Source organism: Peromyscus maniculatus, chromosome 13 (genome assembly GCF_049852395.1).
Source record: "Peromyscus maniculatus bairdii isolate BWxNUB_F1_BW_parent chromosome 13, HU_Pman_BW_mat_3.1, whole genome shotgun sequence".
Classification (NCBI taxonomy): domain Eukaryota; kingdom Metazoa; phylum Chordata; class Mammalia; order Rodentia; family Cricetidae; genus Peromyscus; species Peromyscus maniculatus.
This window is the reverse complement of record NC_134864.1, coordinates 43,256,457-43,275,305: the sequence shown is the minus strand read 5'-3', so window position 1 is coordinate 43,275,305 and position 18,849 is coordinate 43,256,457. Positions and strand designations below refer to the sequence as shown.

Below are 18,849 nucleotides of genomic sequence, written 5' to 3'. Positions count from 1 at the left end.
TGTGAACCTTGATCACCATTGGTTAATCAAATGAAACCACTTTCGGTCTACCGTGTCACTGGATGGTTTTTTCTGCCTACCCCCGCACCCCAACTTGGGAGCTTCAGACGTAGACCTAGGAAACAGTTGCCTTCACTAATCTGTACTTTCTTTCAAAAGGCAGGCCGTGATCACTGGACCCAGTTATGAACGAGCATTGGCCACTGTAAACAGGATTGTGTTGTTATCTCAAACAAGAAGGTGTGGAGGGTAGAGGGCAACTCCAAAAGCTGGATGTAACGACACCATACGTGAAGAGACGCCATAAACCTGGAGGTTTAAAAGGTTCCTGATTCTGCTTGTTATGTAGGTGAATTGTACAGACGAAGTGGGTGTAGAAACAACATGAAAAACTGGAAATGAAAAATTCTTTAAGCAGTCATGGCAAAAACAAAAACACTAAATCCAAGGCTTTCAGCCATCTTGCTCAGGAAGGGAATCAGCCCCATCTTTGGATGAGCCAGGATGCTTGGATGCTGTCATTTTTACAGCGGCCTCACTATTTTTAGTAGGACCTTAAACTGGCAGATTGACTGGTTCTCCCATGGTTTCCAGGTCGTGTGTCCTACAGTCTTGTGAAAATGTCCTAGTGCAAAGCTATATAGACACCATATTTTTTTTATGTTTTCTGTTTTAATGAAATAAATGTATATATAGAAGAATATCCCAGAATTTTAACTGCTCCACCAACCAACTTCTGTATCATTCATGTCTAAGTTGGTTTGGCCTCTAGTAACTGTCAGAGTGGCCTTTTCAGTTTTCCTGTTCAGTGGAGTGGATTTTTCTAAGGTTTATCCAAAGGGCAATTGAATATTATTGTCCTACCTATAGAACATGGATCATCAAGTTAAAAGACCAGCAACAAAGGCACCCAGAATAAACATCCCAGTCAGTAATGGTAATACTATTACTTACTGATATCTATATATTGAAAAATTAAGGACAGAAATCTATTGAGACTTATGTTTTTTTCAATGGAAAGGTATGCAAAATCATTTCCCAAACCATTTCTTGTTCACTTTGAACTTCTGTGTGAGGCTCTTGGGAGTTTTGTTGGAATTTATACATTCTCTGGGTATGGAGTGTCTCTTTTTCATCAAGCTATTAAAGTGAGTAACTAATAGAAATTAACTTCATGTTATCAGCGAGACTTGACCCCAAACTTAAACAGAAACTTTCCCCTTTGTCTACTAAGGGCTATAAAGTACTTTGGAAGAAACACTCTTCCCAGTATACTAAACAGACCAAATGAATAGGAAAATGTTAAAACCATCGAAAAGCAAGCTTTTCTTTATATGGCTTTTGTAGAATCAGGCATGTAAAAAAATGATGCCCACAGACATCTAGATAATCCTTTTGCATCAGCAAAGTTTCTTTTAATTATTATTACTTTGGGGAGGTGGCATACCAAGAAAGGGGTTTGTTGGGATATTTTCTACTTCTTTTCATTTATTCATTTATTGCTTCTCATGCATCCTGCAGCGTGAGTGTTGAGATCAGAAGTCAACTCTGAGAGTTGGGTTTCTACTTCTACTTATGGGTCCCAGACTGAGATCATGCCATGATTCTTGTCAGCAAGCACCCAGCAAGTATCCATCCTGCTGGCCCTTCACTGTGACATTTTTGTGTGTGAGTGTGTGTGTGTGTGTGTGTGTGTGTGTGTGTGTGTGTGTGTGTGTGTATAATATATATATATATGGTAGGTGCATACATATGTGTGTATGTATATTTTTATTATACTTTGTACCTGTTTACCCTCCACTGCTTTACTTCACGCTCATCTTTCTCCTGTTTGCTGAACCCCTCCATCCTTCCAAATAGCACACTTCTGCTTCCATGATACACACCCCACCATTCTCTTATTTTCTACCCCCGTAAGATTTTGTCTCTTTTCATAGTCTCCTTTCTATCATCTATGTATCTACGTCTCTATCTGTCTATCTATCTATCTATCTATCTATCTATCTATCTATCTATCTATCTATCTATCTATTTATCGTTATCTACCTATCTACCTCCTATTTTTCTACCTAAACCTAAACACAGGCTCCATATATAATGGTAAACTTGATATTTGTCTTTCTGAGCCTGGCTTATTTCACTTAATATAATGCTCCCTGGTGATATGTGCCTTATTTTCTATATCCATTCTTGTGTTGATGGACATAAGGCCTGTTTCCAGATCCTGGGTATTATGAATAATATAAGAGTAAACATGGATGTGCAAAGACATCTGTGCTGTGCTGGCTAGAAACCAGGAAGGATTACTTTGTTTTAAGAATCAACTTTTAATTTCTTATTTATTACCACACACGTGTACAGTATGTGTGCACATGTGGGTATGTATGTGCCATAACACACATGGGAAAGTCATCAGGCTTTCAAGGCAAGTGCTTCCCACGAAGTAATCTTGCCCACCTTGTTTTCTACATTAAAATATTACTTCACTGGATTTATGACTTTGCAAAAAAGCACATGCCCATGATTCACAAAAGTGACCTCTGCTCCTGAAACTCACTCTTCATAAAAGGAACCGCTAGAGCTTAGTATCCAGGATCTAGGGACCCCAGATTGGGCAGAGTAAAGAATTAGACCCCTTAAGACAAAGAGAGGAGACAACCGCATCTCTGTGTTTTCATGGCTGATGTGGAGGCTTCGAAAGATGTGCTAAGTGTGCTTCTAATTCAGGCTGGATCTGAGGCGTGTCATAGGGAGCAGGAAGTGAGGTATCCGGATGTGTAGGACATTAGTGGATAGTTATGAAATGTGTCATGTGGGAAGAAGTATGTCATGGCATGTGACATCCCATCAGTCATAGGAGATAAGAACAGTTTTGTGATCTGGTGACAGCAGATACTGGCGTGTCCCAATGAGAAACTATGTAGCCCAGTGTGTCTGTGTCTCTGAAAGGAAACATGAGTGAGGTCATCCATTAAAAAAGCTAAGGGACCTGGCTTTGAGAATACATAGGTCCAGGGTCCACTCTCTGACTGGCCTCTTGCTGGCGGAGTAACACATATAAAGCCAGTGTCTTTGGCTGTGGATTGGGATAATATCTCAGAAGGGTTTTGATAACAAAATCACTTAGTGTTGACACAGACGGCGCTGTTGTTTTCTTCGTTTGAAAGAATGCTGATGTGAGACCAGCAGGAGCCAACCAACTCTCTTATTTTTTTTTTTTTTTTTTTTTTTTAATTTTTTTTTTTTTTGGTTTTTTCGAGACAGGGTTTCTCTGTGTAGCTTTGCGCCTTTCCTGGGACTCACTTGGTAGTCCAGGCTGGCCTCGAACTCACAGAGATCCACCTGGCTCTGCCTCCCGAGTGCTGGGATTAAAGGCGTGCGCCACCACCGCCCGGCTAACTCTCTTATGACTCACTCTACCTTAAGTGAATGTAAAACCTAGGTAACAGTACATATCCTTCAATGACCTGGCTGAGGTGACAAGCTTCTGCACTTGTGGTCAGAGGCTCTCATGTAGATGAATTAGCATCATTGGTTTGAATTTGAGTTTCCTGAAGAAGCCCAAATACCTGTGGAAAGCTTTCAAAGGCCATGAAATTTCTATTCAAGCAGGTAGGGGCCTGGAATTAATGACTAGGGAAACAGACTTGAATGCATCCGCACTGCTATCCCAGATGGATGACCTCACAAGTGCATAGATTTAATAACAAAGAGGAGTTAAACACATCCAATTTTGCAGATAAGAATACCTTTTCTGGTTGCATTTTTTTTTTATTTTTTTTTTTTATTTTTTTATTTATTTATTTATTTATTTATTTTTTTTTTTTTTTTTTTTTTTTTTTTTTTTTTTTTGGTTTTTCGAGACAGGGTTTCTCTGTGTAGCTTTGCGCCTTTCCTGGAGCTCACTTGGTAGCCCAGGCTGGCCTCGAACTCACAGAGATCCGCCTGGCTCTGCCTCCCGAGTGCTGGGATTAAAGGCGTGCGCCACCACCGCCCGGCTCTGGTTGCATTTTTTTGTCATCTTAACCATCCAATGGCATGCTTTAATACTTTCTAAGGTCATTAGCACAGTCATAGATATAAACCTTGGCCATTGTTAAATATGGAAATATAGAAAACTGAATTATATCATTCACCAGGAAAAGGTTTTGCTGTCATGTTAATAAGAAATACTGTTTACTTCTGGCTTCTAAGACATGAATAAGCTTTTGTCTTTATGAGGAGAAAATCTTAAGCTGATCACTTTGATTAATATTATTATTAATTATGTTATTATTATTATTATTATTATTAATTATAAGGTGTAATAAAAGATAATGGTCAGAGAAATGTGAAGTTCTCAAGTCTTTAAAATGCAAATAGTAAAAACAAAAGAGGAAATAATTAGCACACTGCCTGGTTCTCCAGCCCAGACTTTTAAGAGAGTAAACCTCTTCCAGTGTTCATAAAAACATTAACATTAGAAACAATCAACCTAGCAAGCAAGCCATTAGTTCTGTAGCTATAGATAGAAAATGTCTCTTTACCAACAGAAACTGGTATCTAAGCATGAATTCTCTGCACTGAGAATTCTTCACGGGCTTCTAAAGCCTGCTTTTCATAAGGCACCTGAGACAATACAAGAACAGTCAGCTTTTCATCTGATGCTTGCAGGATGCTTTCTTTAGAATCCAAAAGCAGAAGTCTACTTGTTTAAAAACTGGCAAATGCAGACAAGAAAGCATACTTCTGAATTCATTCAGAAGAGGTAAATGTTAACCTGTGTTTGCTCGCGCAGTGGGGATTTGCTCCTAACAGCTCCAAACCTTTGTGTGTGCCTGCATGTGTCCACCCAACTGTCTCCATGTGGTTCCTAGGTAATGACATTCTATATATTCAAAGGTGACATTTTCTGACTCTGTTGCAACATGCTATATTTTGTCATACTGGGGTGATTGACTTTTACTGGTAGATTATTTATGCTCTGATATCTACCATGTGTTTTCAAGAGGTTAGATGAATGTATATTTTTCCATTGAAACATTCTTTCTGATTTTTTTTTCACTCAAGTTCAGAAATGAGGACACATGCCAGGTGTGGTGACCAATGCCTTTAATCCTAGCACTTGGAAGGTGGAGGGAGGCAGATCTCTGTGAATTCAAGACCATCTTAGTTTACATAGTGATTTCCAGGACAGTCAAAGCTACATAGTGACACCCTGTTTCAAAAAAAATAAAATAAGGCTACAAATCTTATAATTCAGTTTAGGTTTTTGTTCCAAAGAGTAATCATAGAAATTATTTCTGGATGCTTACTATCTGATATTCATTTTCTATCCCAAGTATAAAAATAAGTTTGCAAGGTAAGAGGGCTCATTTTTACATAAAGAAAACCCATCCTCTTTGGGGCCATGGCTTCCTTTCACATTTCAACTCAAGGCATGGACTTATAGATAGCATACATCCTCCTCTGGGAATAATGCTGTGTATCCATGATTGCATCTGCTGTATTCCGCTTCATTTTTCTGATGGGCTTTGTGATGCTGCATCTATTTCAGTGAGATGAAAATACAATACCTTCTGCTGGGGAGTCCAGAGTGTTCAGCAGATGTTTAACAGACTTCTGGAGGGTGCTGAATCCTTCGTCGTTTTGAACACGTGGGTGAACCTTCTGCACTACCAGCAGCACCCTAATGAGGAGAGGAACAGATTAAAGCAGATTGTGTTGTGGGCCTTACAGACAGAAACAAAAGGTTATTCAAGGAGAAAATGGCTACAGTATAGAAAATGATTCCTATAAAAGACAAGATGCTGCTTTTGTAAGTTAATTACTTCATTGTCTATTCATGCACAAATTCTCCCAACATTGTTCTTGAACCAGAATGGAGAACTTTATGTTTCCAGAATTGTAAAGACTTGTACTCAAGGACCTTGCAGTGAGGGAGCAAAGGTCTTGTCAGGTGTTTGCTTTTGGGTTTTCCTGTTAAAAATTATAAACAAGTGGTTAGGATAAAGCAACCAACACTGAAATGAAGCCTTTTTTTTTTTTAAATTAGAAGACAAAATTAAATACTAGAAACTATTTTTGTTAAAAGTCAAGCCTGGATCTAGTTTGAGGAATAATTATTACATGAGCATGTCATATATATGAATATTTTGCTAAAGAAATGATAATGTTTTTTAAAAATTAGAACTCGTGCTAATTAAGACTGTATTCTGTCCCCTAAGTGGCCCACAGGCGCTACTCCAAATGCATCTCAAAATTAATCTCAAAACACCCAGCACTGGCTTTCTAAGAGTCATGTAAGCAATAAGACCGGCAGTCCGCACCGGGCACAAACAGCAGCTATTCACTTTTGCTTGAGTTTGATACTTTGAATCAAGATATATTTATTTTATATCATAGATTTCCCCCCATTATTTATCATATGAAATGCAAACTATTCAAAACAAGTCACTTTCTACATAAAGAAAGATTTTCCAAAAGTTTCATGACTCGTATCCCAGCAACACCTTTTCCTCGTAAAAGCTAGGAACCATGTATGGCCTTTCATATACCTTCTGAGATTGCTCATTTCTGCTAATTATTATTGTAATCTTAACAACCTAATCTGATGTTGAAGATTATTACTATACAGATTACAACTCAAAAAACAGAGGTAAAGGAAGGAGATGAGCTTTCTACCCGGCCACTCGTCCCTTTAATTTGTGTAACCAAGAGTAAAATGAGGCACTGAGACAATAATTTTTTTTTTTTTTTTTTTTTTTTTTTTTTTTTTTTGGTTTTTCGAGACAGGGTTTCTCTGCGTAGCTTTGCGCCTTTCCTGGAGCTCACTTGGTAGCCCAGGCTGGCCTCGAACTCACAGAGATCCGCCTGGCTCTGCCTCCCGAGTGCTGGGATTAAAGGCGTGCGCCACCACCGCCCGGCGAGACAATAATTTCATGATGAAAAATTTGAGGAAATTGTGGCTTTTAATGACATTATCAATTTAGTAATAATAATAATAATAATAAAGATTTTGCTTTAAAATGGTATTCCAATAAAAAATCTCAGATATTTAATTTTAAATTTTCTAATAATCACATTTCAAAAAGCTAGAAGAAACAAAATTAATTCTAACACAGACTTCTATTTAACTAAAAACATAAAATTTCATCATTTGGATATCGTTCTTAGAAGGTATTTCTTCTGTGCAGATGACTGTGTGTAGAGTGTGGTGTGTGTGTAAGGGACAAAGTGAGAGGACCTGTGTGTGAGTAAGCAAATGCACATGTCCACGCAAATAGAGATGGGGACCAGAAGAGGATATTAAGATGTCTTCCGTCACCTCTACCTTATTGCACTGAGAACCAAGATCTGTTAGCAAACTGAGCTCAGCCAGACTGACTGCTAGAGTCCTCCCATCTCCTCCCCCAGTGATGGGATCCCACGTATGCACAGCCCTGTCAAGATGTTTATTTTGGGGATTTGAACTCAGGTCTTTATTCTCGTGTAGCAAGTGTTCTTTCCCACTGAGCCATCTCTGTAGACTTGAAAACAATGACTTTTAACAGAATAATTTAGTGTAGAGATGAATTAAATTTTTTCTAATAAAATTAAAGAGCGATCAGCTCTAAGACACTACCTACTGGCCACATAGAGCTGTTGAAACAAAGTATTACTATTCCTTTTTAAGATTTATTTTCAATTATGTGTGTGAGAGGGTAGGTGCACATTAATGAAGGTGTCCCTGAAGACCAGAGGAAGGTGTTGGATCCCCTGGAACTGGAGTTATAAGTGGTTGTGAACTGCATGAGGGAGTTCTTGGAACCAGATTCAGGTCCTCTGTAAGAGCAGTATGTACTCTTCACCTCTGAGCCATATCCCCAGCCCCAAACTATTGGCATTCTTAATTAAGATGCTTTACACTATGTTTAAATTTCATTAAACTTACAGAATTTTGAAAAAGCAAATCACACATTCAAGATGTTCCCAACTTATTTAAAAGTTTTCGAAAGACTAAATTAAGCACAAGTTTTAAATTCTTTAATTAAGGATGAGCTGTCCATTCCTGTCACCTTACCACATGCCAAGTATTCAAAAACTCACCCTGTCGTGATATCCTATTAGAAATAGCAAATATATAAATTGATAGACATTTACCAGATCACTAAGGAAACAGTGTTGTTTAATTGGATAAAAGTCAAATGCCACTCTCTTGTAAAAGCAATGAACAGATTGGGAGGAGAAATTTACAAACCATATATCTCGTTAAAAACTTACCTCCGAAATATATAAGTAATTCCTACTGTGTGAAGTATTGAAAGTTAAAAATGGCCAGGGATTTGAAAAGATATTTCTCTCAAGAGAACACATGGCCAAATGTGTATTGAATAAAGGAAAGTCAAGAAGTGTTGGCGAGGATAGAGAGAAAGCAAAGCCTTGTCACACTGTTTTTAGGAACCCTAAACGGTGCATCAAGCTCTATGGAAAAATTCAGTAGAGGCTCCTCAAAATATTACTCATAGAACTGCCATATGATGGAGCAAGCCTTCTTCTAAGTCTTTATCCAAAGGCATTAAAACCAGGAGTGTGTATTCTAGTGTTCAATTCAGTACTATCTATATTTACCAAATGGAAGTGGTGTCAATGAGCGTTGACAGAGGAGATGAGCCCTTATTATGTAGCACGGGCTGATCTCGAACTCACCACCCTCCTCCCTCAGCTTCTCAAGCAGGGCTTTTTACGTCTTGATTCTGTTGACAGTGTGGTATTGAATTTTTTCATGGCAGTGCGTGACTCTAGAATTCATTTTTACTGGACTTCAAATCCATTAATAAACCATTTTGCTCACTCATTCTTTGTATCGGTATTTGTTTTCCCTTCAACTTTTAGTTTTTACAAATAAACATTGAGATTAAGGCACCATATAAACAGGCCTCCATTTTATTGAGAAACAATCTAAGAGCAAAACTAGCATTGCTCTTCATTGGAAGATGTGGTGCTCTTTGTGTGTCAACCTGACACACACTGGAGTTATCTGAAGGCAGGGAACCTCAACTGAGAAAAGGCATCCATGAGATCTGGTGTAGGCAAGCCTGCAAGGCATTTTCTCAATTAGTGATTAATAGGAGAAGGCCCTGCCCACTGTGGGTGGTGCCATTCCCTAGGCTGGTGGTCTTGGCTTCTATAAGAAAGCAGTCTGAGAAAGCCATGGGCAATAGGCCAGTAAGCAGCACCCTTCCACAGCCTCTGCATCAGCTCCTGCCTCCAGGTTCCTGCCCTGTTTGAGTTCCTGCCCTGACCTCCTTTAATGATGAGCAGTGATGTAGAAAGCATAAGCTGAATAAACCCTTTCCTCCCCAACTTGCTTTTGGTCACAATGTTTTATCGCAGCAGTAGAAACCCTAACTATGACACCATCTGTTGACGTAGAAAGACCATTTGTGATGGAAGTCAGTCCCATTTGGGAGGCTAGAGCAAACTTCAACCAACAGGGCTGTTTTTTATTGAACGGTACAAAGCAAACCCTACTGAGACATTTTATTCTGAGTTAGCTCAGTGACATGTGCATAGAGCTCAGGTTGTCCCAAATCATCCTCTGTTACTGGTTCAAGTAGGTTCTACTCTGTACCTCATTCTTGGAAACTCTAGGACACACAACAATGTGTAGTTTTGAGGTGAGCTTTCCTCTTGCTTCTCATGGATGCCTGCGGACCTCAATGAGCAAACACAATGTGTCTTTCTTATTTACTCAACAGACACATTCCCCTCCAGAGCTCAAATCTGTAGTAGGATGCTCATTTCCCAGTGTTTAAATGACCTTCCTGACAGTAACTCTCACAGGAACTACTTTTAGAGACTTCTTTGTGAACAATTGCATTCCATTTAACATGCCATTAACTCACCTGTTTGCCTTTCGAAGAACGCCAAACAGAGCGCTCAGTGAGGTGTCATTCCGAAACACGTCTGGAAAACTCGACAGCAGCTGCCACACTTCTCTTCGCTGCTGCACTTGGGAGAAAAAGGATAGCACCTGGGCAAGTCCCTGGAACACTCTCTTCTGGTTGTCAGGGTCATGCGACATCTTCAGAAGCCAAACCACAGAGAAAGAAATGATACTTTAACATTTGTAGTCGTGTGGTTTACTGTCTCTGAAAATAGTTTTTTAAAACCACATTTTTCATCTTCACTCAGTTTGAAGTCATCTCTTCCTTGGAAAAACTGCAAACATCTCTCCACATCATCGACCTTGTTCCCCACCCCCTTAGAGTACCAGATATTAGCATATTTAAATGATACTCATATAAAATATTTTAAGTTATATATTCAGAAATTAAAGTTAACTGTCTAAAACCAAATTAATTTCTGAATGTTTTTCTTTTTATGTTATTTTATTAGTTCTTTGGGAATTTAATACAATGTGTTTTGACCATATTCAGCTCCCACAATACCTCCCACAACCACTACCCCTTCCCTGTCCACCCAACTTTGTGTCTTTTTTTTTTTTTTTACCCATCAATTCCAATTGTGTTGTCCATATATTCTCAGGTGTGTGGCCTTCCCCTGGAGTGTGTCAACTTATCAAGAGCCCTACTCTTCAAGAAAACTGATTTTCCTTCTCCTGCATCCATCAGTTGTCAGTACTTCCTAGACCGGGGTGTGTGGTCTCCATGCCTGGATTTGGTCTGGCTTGAGCTTACATAACTCTCATGCATGCTGCCATAATCACTGTGAATTCATAAGTGCAGCTTCCTTTCCCTGTCCAGACGACCCTAAGTAATGCTTTTTTATTTTTCTTATTACATTTCCTGGGAGATGCAGGCATATTGCCCCCATATCTTTTACTAGGATGTCTATTTTTTTGGTGGAGATCCCTTAAAACTAACTTATGTAGAAAAATAAAAGCAGTATATTATAGATATAGTCATGGCACAAGTAGAAATACATTCGCCAAAGTGCTTACTATTAGACTTGTATGTGGTAGAATCAAGTGTTCCCAGATTCTGCCCCAAAGCAATAGACATTAGTTATGATGGATGGTTAACTGTGAATGAATCTACCTGATGACTATAACCTGTGCTATCAACAAACCAGCAAAGCTATGGCTTTTTAATCACATGGTCTAGCTAGTTCTTTCAGAAGTATTTCTTCATTATGTTCTCACCCAGAGCAATTCTCTCTATAACCCATTCATGTCAGTCAAGTTGATCCTTCTATTTGTTTTTTTGATTGATTTTGGTTGATTTTGATTTGATTGATTTTGAACAGTATAGTTTTGGACACTCGGGATACTCTACTTGAGGAAGATTTTTTCCCATAGTACTGGGGATGTGAGGAAAGCATTCTATCACTGAGTTACATCTCCAACCATCGTACAAATTCAAGGATGGTCAGAGCTTCACACTACAATTTGAGTTATTGTAATGCTGTCCTTAACCTGGCTCTTGTGAGAACCAGACTACTAAAAGATACAATTCAAAAAATTAAAAGTTCCTTTCAATATAATTTAGAGAATCAAGGGGAAATGTTAAAATAGGCATGTTTTATTTATTCCTGTCTTTAAATTTTGTGAGTAATTCTGAATTTTTAAATTTTTCACTGCATGTAGGTTTCATTAAATTTAGATATTGGCCTCTTTTTTTTTTTCTTCATCTCTTAAGACTAGCTTTGCTAGTGGTCATGGGTACTTTTATCAGAATAGCATTGGATCAAATGGTAAAATTGAGAGGCAAGGAAAAGTGATTTCATCAAAAGTTTACAAGTGAAGTTTGATGTCATGAGAAAAATAAAAGGATATTAGCCATTTTTCTAACTTCTGACAAGAGTATGAGTCTTCTAGTTTAATTATTAAACTTGTATTCTCTCCTATGTAACCACACTCCCAGTTCTCAGAGAAAACACTCTTTATTCATCTTGGAGCCAAGCTATATTTCATCTGAGGTGTATGTACATTAATCATACGTAGTATTTCATATCCAACATCAAATCATTTCAATCCTGTACATTTCAATGATAAATTGAAATGCTACTTAACATTAAACACCATGTGTAAGTGTTTATGTGGGAGGAAATTATGCTAAAGGTCTACAAATATTCCAGGCACTATTTCCCAGTGTAAGGGAGCTACAGACTTGCTCAATAATTCATAATGAGTCAGGTTGGGGTCCCAGAATGGAAGCATCAGATTTTGGAGATAAATATATATGTAATCCGCACTCACCTGAGAGACCTGGTATTTTAGTTCCTGGAGAGAAGACTCTAAAATTGTCATGTTCGAAAGGCAAAACTTGTTAAGCACATTTTTCCCTAGAGTGAGCCAAGAGAAGGCGTACTCTGCAGTGTACCCTGGGTAGCTCGTGCACAGCTCTCTGCGTATCTCTTCTGAAGTTGAATTTTGCTTCAACAGCTAAAAATACGTGGGAGAATAGAGACGTGATATTAGAAAATGTAAATAGGACGAGATTTCATCTTCAAGGTAACTGGCCTATCTTCACAACAGCTATTTTTAAAGTTCTGCTTTTCAAAGAAATAATGAACAATAACAATAAAATAAGCCAGTTTACCCAGGTGGAGTTGTGGAGGGAGAGTACACAGGAAGATGTAAATTCTTGTCATGGTTTTGACGGAAATGGCTCACATTTCATTTATATAACTGAATTGGCTTATCTCTGACCAGAGGACCTAAAAGTGCCAAATGGCTTCTGACAAAAATCTTTCTGAATAAAAATCAGATTCATTTTTTCCTGGGCCTTAAGCAGCAGAAGCTCAGGTGCCTTACCTCTGTGTGGTTTCTTGTAAAATTGGTCATAACCTTTGGAAGACCTCAAAAACCAGAAGGTACTACCCTTAGGACCAATTGCGCTTAATTACAAAAGTGGAGGGATAGATTGTGTTGTCTTTCAGTCTCATGTACAGAAAGATAAAAAAGGGGCGGGGGAGGATATGAAAATGCTTTTTAAATAGATAAGTCAAGGTAATTACAAGCAGTAGTGGGAAATAATTTTCATAATGGAATCATCGTATCTGGCCAATGTATTCCATGGTACAGATGCATTGCAGATGAAACACTCCTTCAGTCATAATACTGATCACTATAATAGTTTATGTATTTACAACATTAACTAAATTTAATTGTAATACTCAAGGGGTTCCTTCCAGTAGCTAACTCATATAACCCTATGATGTAGAGGCCAACTTCATTCTCCCTTAAGTTTACATCACAAAATTTATACTCTGCTCTCCAGCAACTCAGCTCCTACGGATAATGAAAGCAGACAGGATCCACCTCTCCAGGAAGCACTGTAAATGCTACGTTCTCTGGTCATTCATCCACAGCTCTGATCTAACGTTACACATAAGCTCACTTCGAAGTGATTTCTCTACTCGTTCCTGCAAGGGTTGCAGAAAGCAGCGAAGAGAAAGAAAGGAATCAGGGAAAATGCTGACACAGGCAATCAATACGTCACCCCAATTCTTCAATCCCCACCTTGCTCTGACTACTCTAAAAATATGTAGCCATACATACCAAATTCACGTGGGGCTTATATCTCTGGAATATGTGACTTTGTGCTGCCTTACAAAATTCTAAAATCCCATTCCATGTGAAAAAGAGAATTTGGGAGTTCCAAGACAGTACAGTGGCAATTATGAGAACAGTGCTTCTAGTCTATGCATTAAAGAAATTATCTGATCCAGTGCAAACTCTCTCCAGGAAGCAAGAAGAAAGTAGAATGGGCTAGACCAAATTTTCCTTGTGTGCACACAGACTCTAGGAGAGGAGGATTTCGACTGGAATTAACTGGGAATGCTGAGGAACTTCCAGGCCACCAAGGGGACCCTGGAAACCGCAAAGGTGATAGAATATTAACTTTCAATGTCTAGATTATACAGAGTAAGAAAGACTTCTATCGCCAACAAAACAGTCAGAGTCGGCATTGTCTTGTTGATTGTGGTATCTTTTTGTGGCATCCATTTTGGGGCCATCTTTTTTTGTTTATTTATATGACTTGCCTTAATGAGACATGAATCTGTTCCATAAGATGTCTCTGTTGCGCACAACGGTAACCCAAGGGTCAGTAATAATCTCACAGTAAGCAGTAGTGCCTAGGTTTACTGGAATGGGGATCAATGTCAGGGGCATGTCTTATGGTTCAGAATGAAGAAAAGTCTGCTACATAGACAAAATGGGTGTGAGAGAAAGAGGGAAAGGGAGAGGAGATGGGGAGGAAGAAACAAGATGATGGAAGTATTTAAACTTATGGTTTAAATGATTATCATATTTAAACCATGATAGCTTGACTATATGAGCTAGAGTGGCTGAAAGATAGTAAGAAATGGAGAGTGTAGTTAACAACAGAGTGATTGTTGTTCTTTACAGTTGTTCAAATCTAATATCTACATACACATACATACATATATGCACACACACAAGCACAGAGAGAGAGAGAGGAGAGACAGACAGACAAACAGAGAGAGCTTATAGGCTGTCAGCTCACACCTCTTATAAAATTGTTATTGTCTTTCAATCAGAAGAATCATAAAGTAGATGATCTCTGTGAAACATAAAACTCCATGGATAAGCTCTCTAAAACATGTTAAGGAAAAGGATTTTCCTACTCAGGAGAGAGATTTCCATAGCTCTGATTTTTCCAAAGGTATTCGTGTGGATGAGGCATCAAATGCAAAGAGTGTTATAGCTCCGTGTTTTTATTTCCTTGATTCATAAAATTGAAAGATCACATAAAATACTACATTATTTCTTAGTAAGTGAAGACCGTAAGTTCAATTAAGAGAGTTACCAGGGCAGTAAATAAATGGCCAAGACCTTTTGGAATTTGCAATGTCATAAAATGAAACTATGATTGAAAAGTGCCCAAGAAAAGAACCTGCTTGAGATAGTATTTTAATTGGAAAAGTACTGCAAACCCCTTCCTGTTTGGGAGATCCCTCGATCAATGTGCAACATATTTGTTTAAATTCTTCATTATCTGTCCGTCGCAAATCTAAAGGAAGTTACCTTTTCCAAATTAAGGATGTGTGTGAGCACTTGGCTGCCATTGAAAATGTCTGTGCCCATTCCTTCTGAATCAGAGCTTGGTCTAGGAGGTAATGTGGCTAAGACAGAAGAAAGGACACATTAGAATTCTAAACGTACATGTATACACACGCTTGCCAATGGACACAGTCACATAGGATTTCACAGCTTTGCTCTGTAACTTCATGTGCCCCACAGCAAGAATGTGCTCATATATGTCTATCCCATGAACATTTCATGCTGGCAAAATGGCAGGCATTATAGGCTTTTCTTTCCACATAAAATTGTCACGGCTTTAATCCACTCTTCTTCCCCACCCCCAAATCATTTTGATACCGTTTGTATTCAGTCCAGTTTCTGTCATTAAACTTCATCACCAGTATTATTGCCCAATAAACAGAATCATTTCTGTGCAGGCTTAGAGGATTGAGGTACCCTGACCAACTCCATAGATCCATCATCTCCAACATCTGTTCCAAGGATCAGCCGGTGCACATCTGGTGATAATGGTCTTTCTTTTTAATTACCCAATTGGGATGCTGAAATCTGCTTAGGATCATAAATCCCTCCTCCCTAAAGTAGTTTCCGAATGATATTTTAGATCAAATAAATGGGATGAAGCGATTAGTTTAGACTACAGCATTTTCTAATTAAGAAGTTCCTGAAGTGGCCTTGTCTAAAACTATTTACAATGTGGTAGAGATTTCTGAGTACCGAGTATTACTTGACTAGGAGTATAGATTCGTATTTATACCATTGATAGAAAGTATGTTGATTTTTATAAATATTGGGCACAAGTATTTGTTATCCTCATGACAGCAAATCTCAACATTTAAAGATAGCAATAATGTATTTCAGTAGGGCCTTTATTTTAGTGCCTATAGGGCTGAAGAATTTACCACCTGATTCCTCTAGACTCAAGCAATCTATTTATGAGATTACTAGCCAGGAGGAGAAGCATAAGCTATAGCTACTGAGCAAAGCAGAGCTTACTGAACTGTGAGATTGTGAGCTCATTTCTGCTCTGCCTTGACCTACTCCACCAGATAGTTACAGATCACTCATAATAGCACTAACTCCTAGAACACTGTCCAGCATGTTCCTATGACATCAACCCTGCACTTCATCGGGTTGGAAGTGTTACTTACCATCATAGTTTTAAATATTCAAATATTCACATTTTTATTTAATTCTTTATATACTTACAAATTTATTAAATTTAAATATAATTTCAAATCTTTAAATATTTAAAGAAATATGCTGCTTCTTTTTCCCTAAAGGAGCAATCAAATTCCAAAAGACAAGGAACTTAAGCTCTCTGGGCTTCATAATCTTCACCTATTAAATGGAAAGTTTGGACAAATCTCTGAAATACTTGCCAATAATTTTTGTTACTGGAAATTCTGTCCACCCCAGTTCCATTCATCCCTCGGGTGAAGTCCAGACTCAATTCTGGGATGTGATGTAATTCTCAACATCTATACTTTTCTTTCTGTAGAGCATTTTGGTAAGAACTTAATTGCTAATCATTCTGAAGAACTTTGCATAATTATACTGCCATACACAGGCAGCCTTGGGGAGTCCTGGCCTCCCTTATGGGCAATCCAAGCATTCCATCTTTATTTGAAAATCTGATGTATAAACCTTCTAAAGATTATCTTTTTTGCTGACTGTTCCAAAGGTCTATTCTAAGCCTTACAGGAGAGAGCTGGCTTACCCAGTGATGTGTGACTTCTTTCTGGAACTTGGGTGCTCTGGAGTGATAAATTGCTGTCCCTCTCTGGGTTGGATGACTTTTTCGGAATTTCACTAGAGGAAGAAAAAGTAAGAACTCTCTAACTTTGTCCATATTAATTTCAGTTAAACAAAGCAATGTGTCATACAGCAGGTTCAGGGGCTCCAAGGACTTGCAAAGTTTTCACCTCTTTCTTTCCTCAGATATTAAAGGATGGATTCGCCTAGCCAATGCACCAGTGAACACATAAGGTTTCCTGCCAGGGAAACTTTTGTTCAGTGATGATGGACTAGATGAGATTTTAAAGTAGTCATTATTATTTTAATCTTGTAAAAGGAACTTACTTGAATAAAGCATTGTAAGCAAACACTGACAGTACTTATGGCATTCTTTTCCTATCGAAAAGCTGGCAGATCTTAAATACAGGAGTTTTGTTTTGAAGATAGAAAACAAGGCCTGCTTGTTTGTCAGCAATTAATAAAAAAAAAAGTTTCCTGCATTTAACTATGGATGGCATTTTGATTCAAAAGGGACTAGTACTTACAGCTAGATTCAAGGAAAAAGAAAAGAATGAACATTGAATAAGATCTAGCAGGTGCCAGGAACATACTGTGATTGAAGCCATTATAGGTGACCAGGTACAGGGGGATAACATTAAGCCACATTTCCAATTCCACCAAATGTGACGATGTAGAAACAACAGTATTGTGGAGCCCAGGGATCCCAGGCTTTTGGAAGAAAATATTATTGAATTTTCCCAAATTTAGTAACCATCATTTTAAATGCAATCTCTATATTGATGTCTAGTACTAAGATGCAAAAATAACTACAACAACAAAAATATGTATCTTCCACTTTTTCAATAGTGAGGATTGAGCCTAGGGCTTCAGGCATGTCTGTTGTAGCCCCCTTGGTTTCCTAGTGGCTGTACCCAACAGGACTGCATAAGAGGTTGATTGGACCACGGGCCTGGGTACCAGGTGTTTGTAAGGGTCTCCACTTGACTGTAACTAACAAGGGAGAAGTCCTTTGTTCCACCCCTTGGCATTGTTATAAACAGACCTTTGGAATAAAGTCCTGGGCCCGATTGGATAAGGATCCAGGCCCACCTGAGTCTGTCCTGTGTTTTTCTCCATTTCTCTCCTCTCTATTTCTAACTAAGTCTCTTACCCCTCATTCCTCAAGAGTCCCCGGGGTAAATATGGTGAGGGCTGGTCCCACACACACACCAGGCCAGCATTTGGCCAGTGAGCCATATCCCTAATCCCCAAAGTGGAAATAGTTATATTTTCTTGAAAATTAGATACAACTAAAAATAAGCGCCTAAAATAGATTTGTCTATTCTATAAACAGAATACCTACATTGAGATAATTTTCAGAATTCTAGGAAGTTGGTGAATTTTGCATAGTTGTTTATGAAAAGCATAATTAAGATACATAAAGATGGCAAGAAATTCTACTTGTAATTGTGTTTCAGCCAGACTCGTGTTTTATAAAGCAGACCTTAGCAATTTATAATTGGAAAAATTTGTTCAGTGGTGGGTTTTGTTTTGGTGGCTTCTTTTTATAAAAATGATGAGAAGAAGTAACATTTGTTTCTATTCCCCAGTGTTTTTCCAATATTCTCCTTAAAATGTAGTGGTTGCTCCAAAAGTTCTGCATTCTTAATGTACCTTTGAATTATTCATGACCATGACCATATTCCCCTAAATCTTTTTACATTCCTTATGCTGACTATTTGGATGGAAAAGCCATTCCAATGAAAATAAGAACTGACCTGAACCTTTTCCTTCTCTCTCTCTCTCTCTCTCTCTCTCTCTCTCTCTCTCTCTCTCTCAAAAAAAAATTGTTAGAAAGTTGGGGAAAGTTGGATTTACTCTTTTTTCCTTGACATTTTTTCCAGTCCAGCTTATAACTCTCTAAGGAAGATCACTGAGTATCAGCACATTTTGAGAGATGGGGGGAGGGGGACCTTCATAAAAATTTTAAGTACCAGGGACAGGGAAAAGAATCTGGGGACAATGTGGAAGATCAAAATAGCAATGAAGAGGCAACGAACAATATACTGAATAATAAGTAAGAGGGGGAAGGGAGAAGAAGGTGGGCAGCTAAGAAATTG

The 18,849-nt window shown here is 38.4% G+C and overlaps 1 protein-coding gene across 2 annotated transcripts in view; it reads right to left on the bottom strand.

Annotated features, from left to right (window-relative positions):
• Positions 1 to 18,849, bottom strand: part of Abca12 (ATP binding cassette subfamily A member 12) — a 168,986-nt gene that overhangs the window by 89,482 nt on the left and 60,655 nt on the right. The window contains exons 4-8 of one of the 2 annotated variants that reach the window (XM_006972243.3): positions 16,713 to 16,804; positions 14,978 to 15,075; positions 12,182 to 12,367; positions 9,867 to 10,045; positions 5,556 to 5,668 (exon numbers count right to left, since the gene is read on the bottom strand). In XM_006972243.3, coding sequence (XP_006972305.1) covers positions 5,556 to 5,668; positions 9,867 to 10,045; positions 12,182 to 12,367; positions 14,978 to 15,075; positions 16,713 to 16,804 — 668 coding nt within the window. Of the gene's footprint in view, positions 1 to 5,555; positions 5,669 to 9,866; positions 10,046 to 12,181; positions 12,503 to 14,977; positions 15,076 to 16,712; positions 16,805 to 18,849 lie in introns of those variants that run through there. The other variant, XM_076550169.1, reaches the window with a different exon arrangement.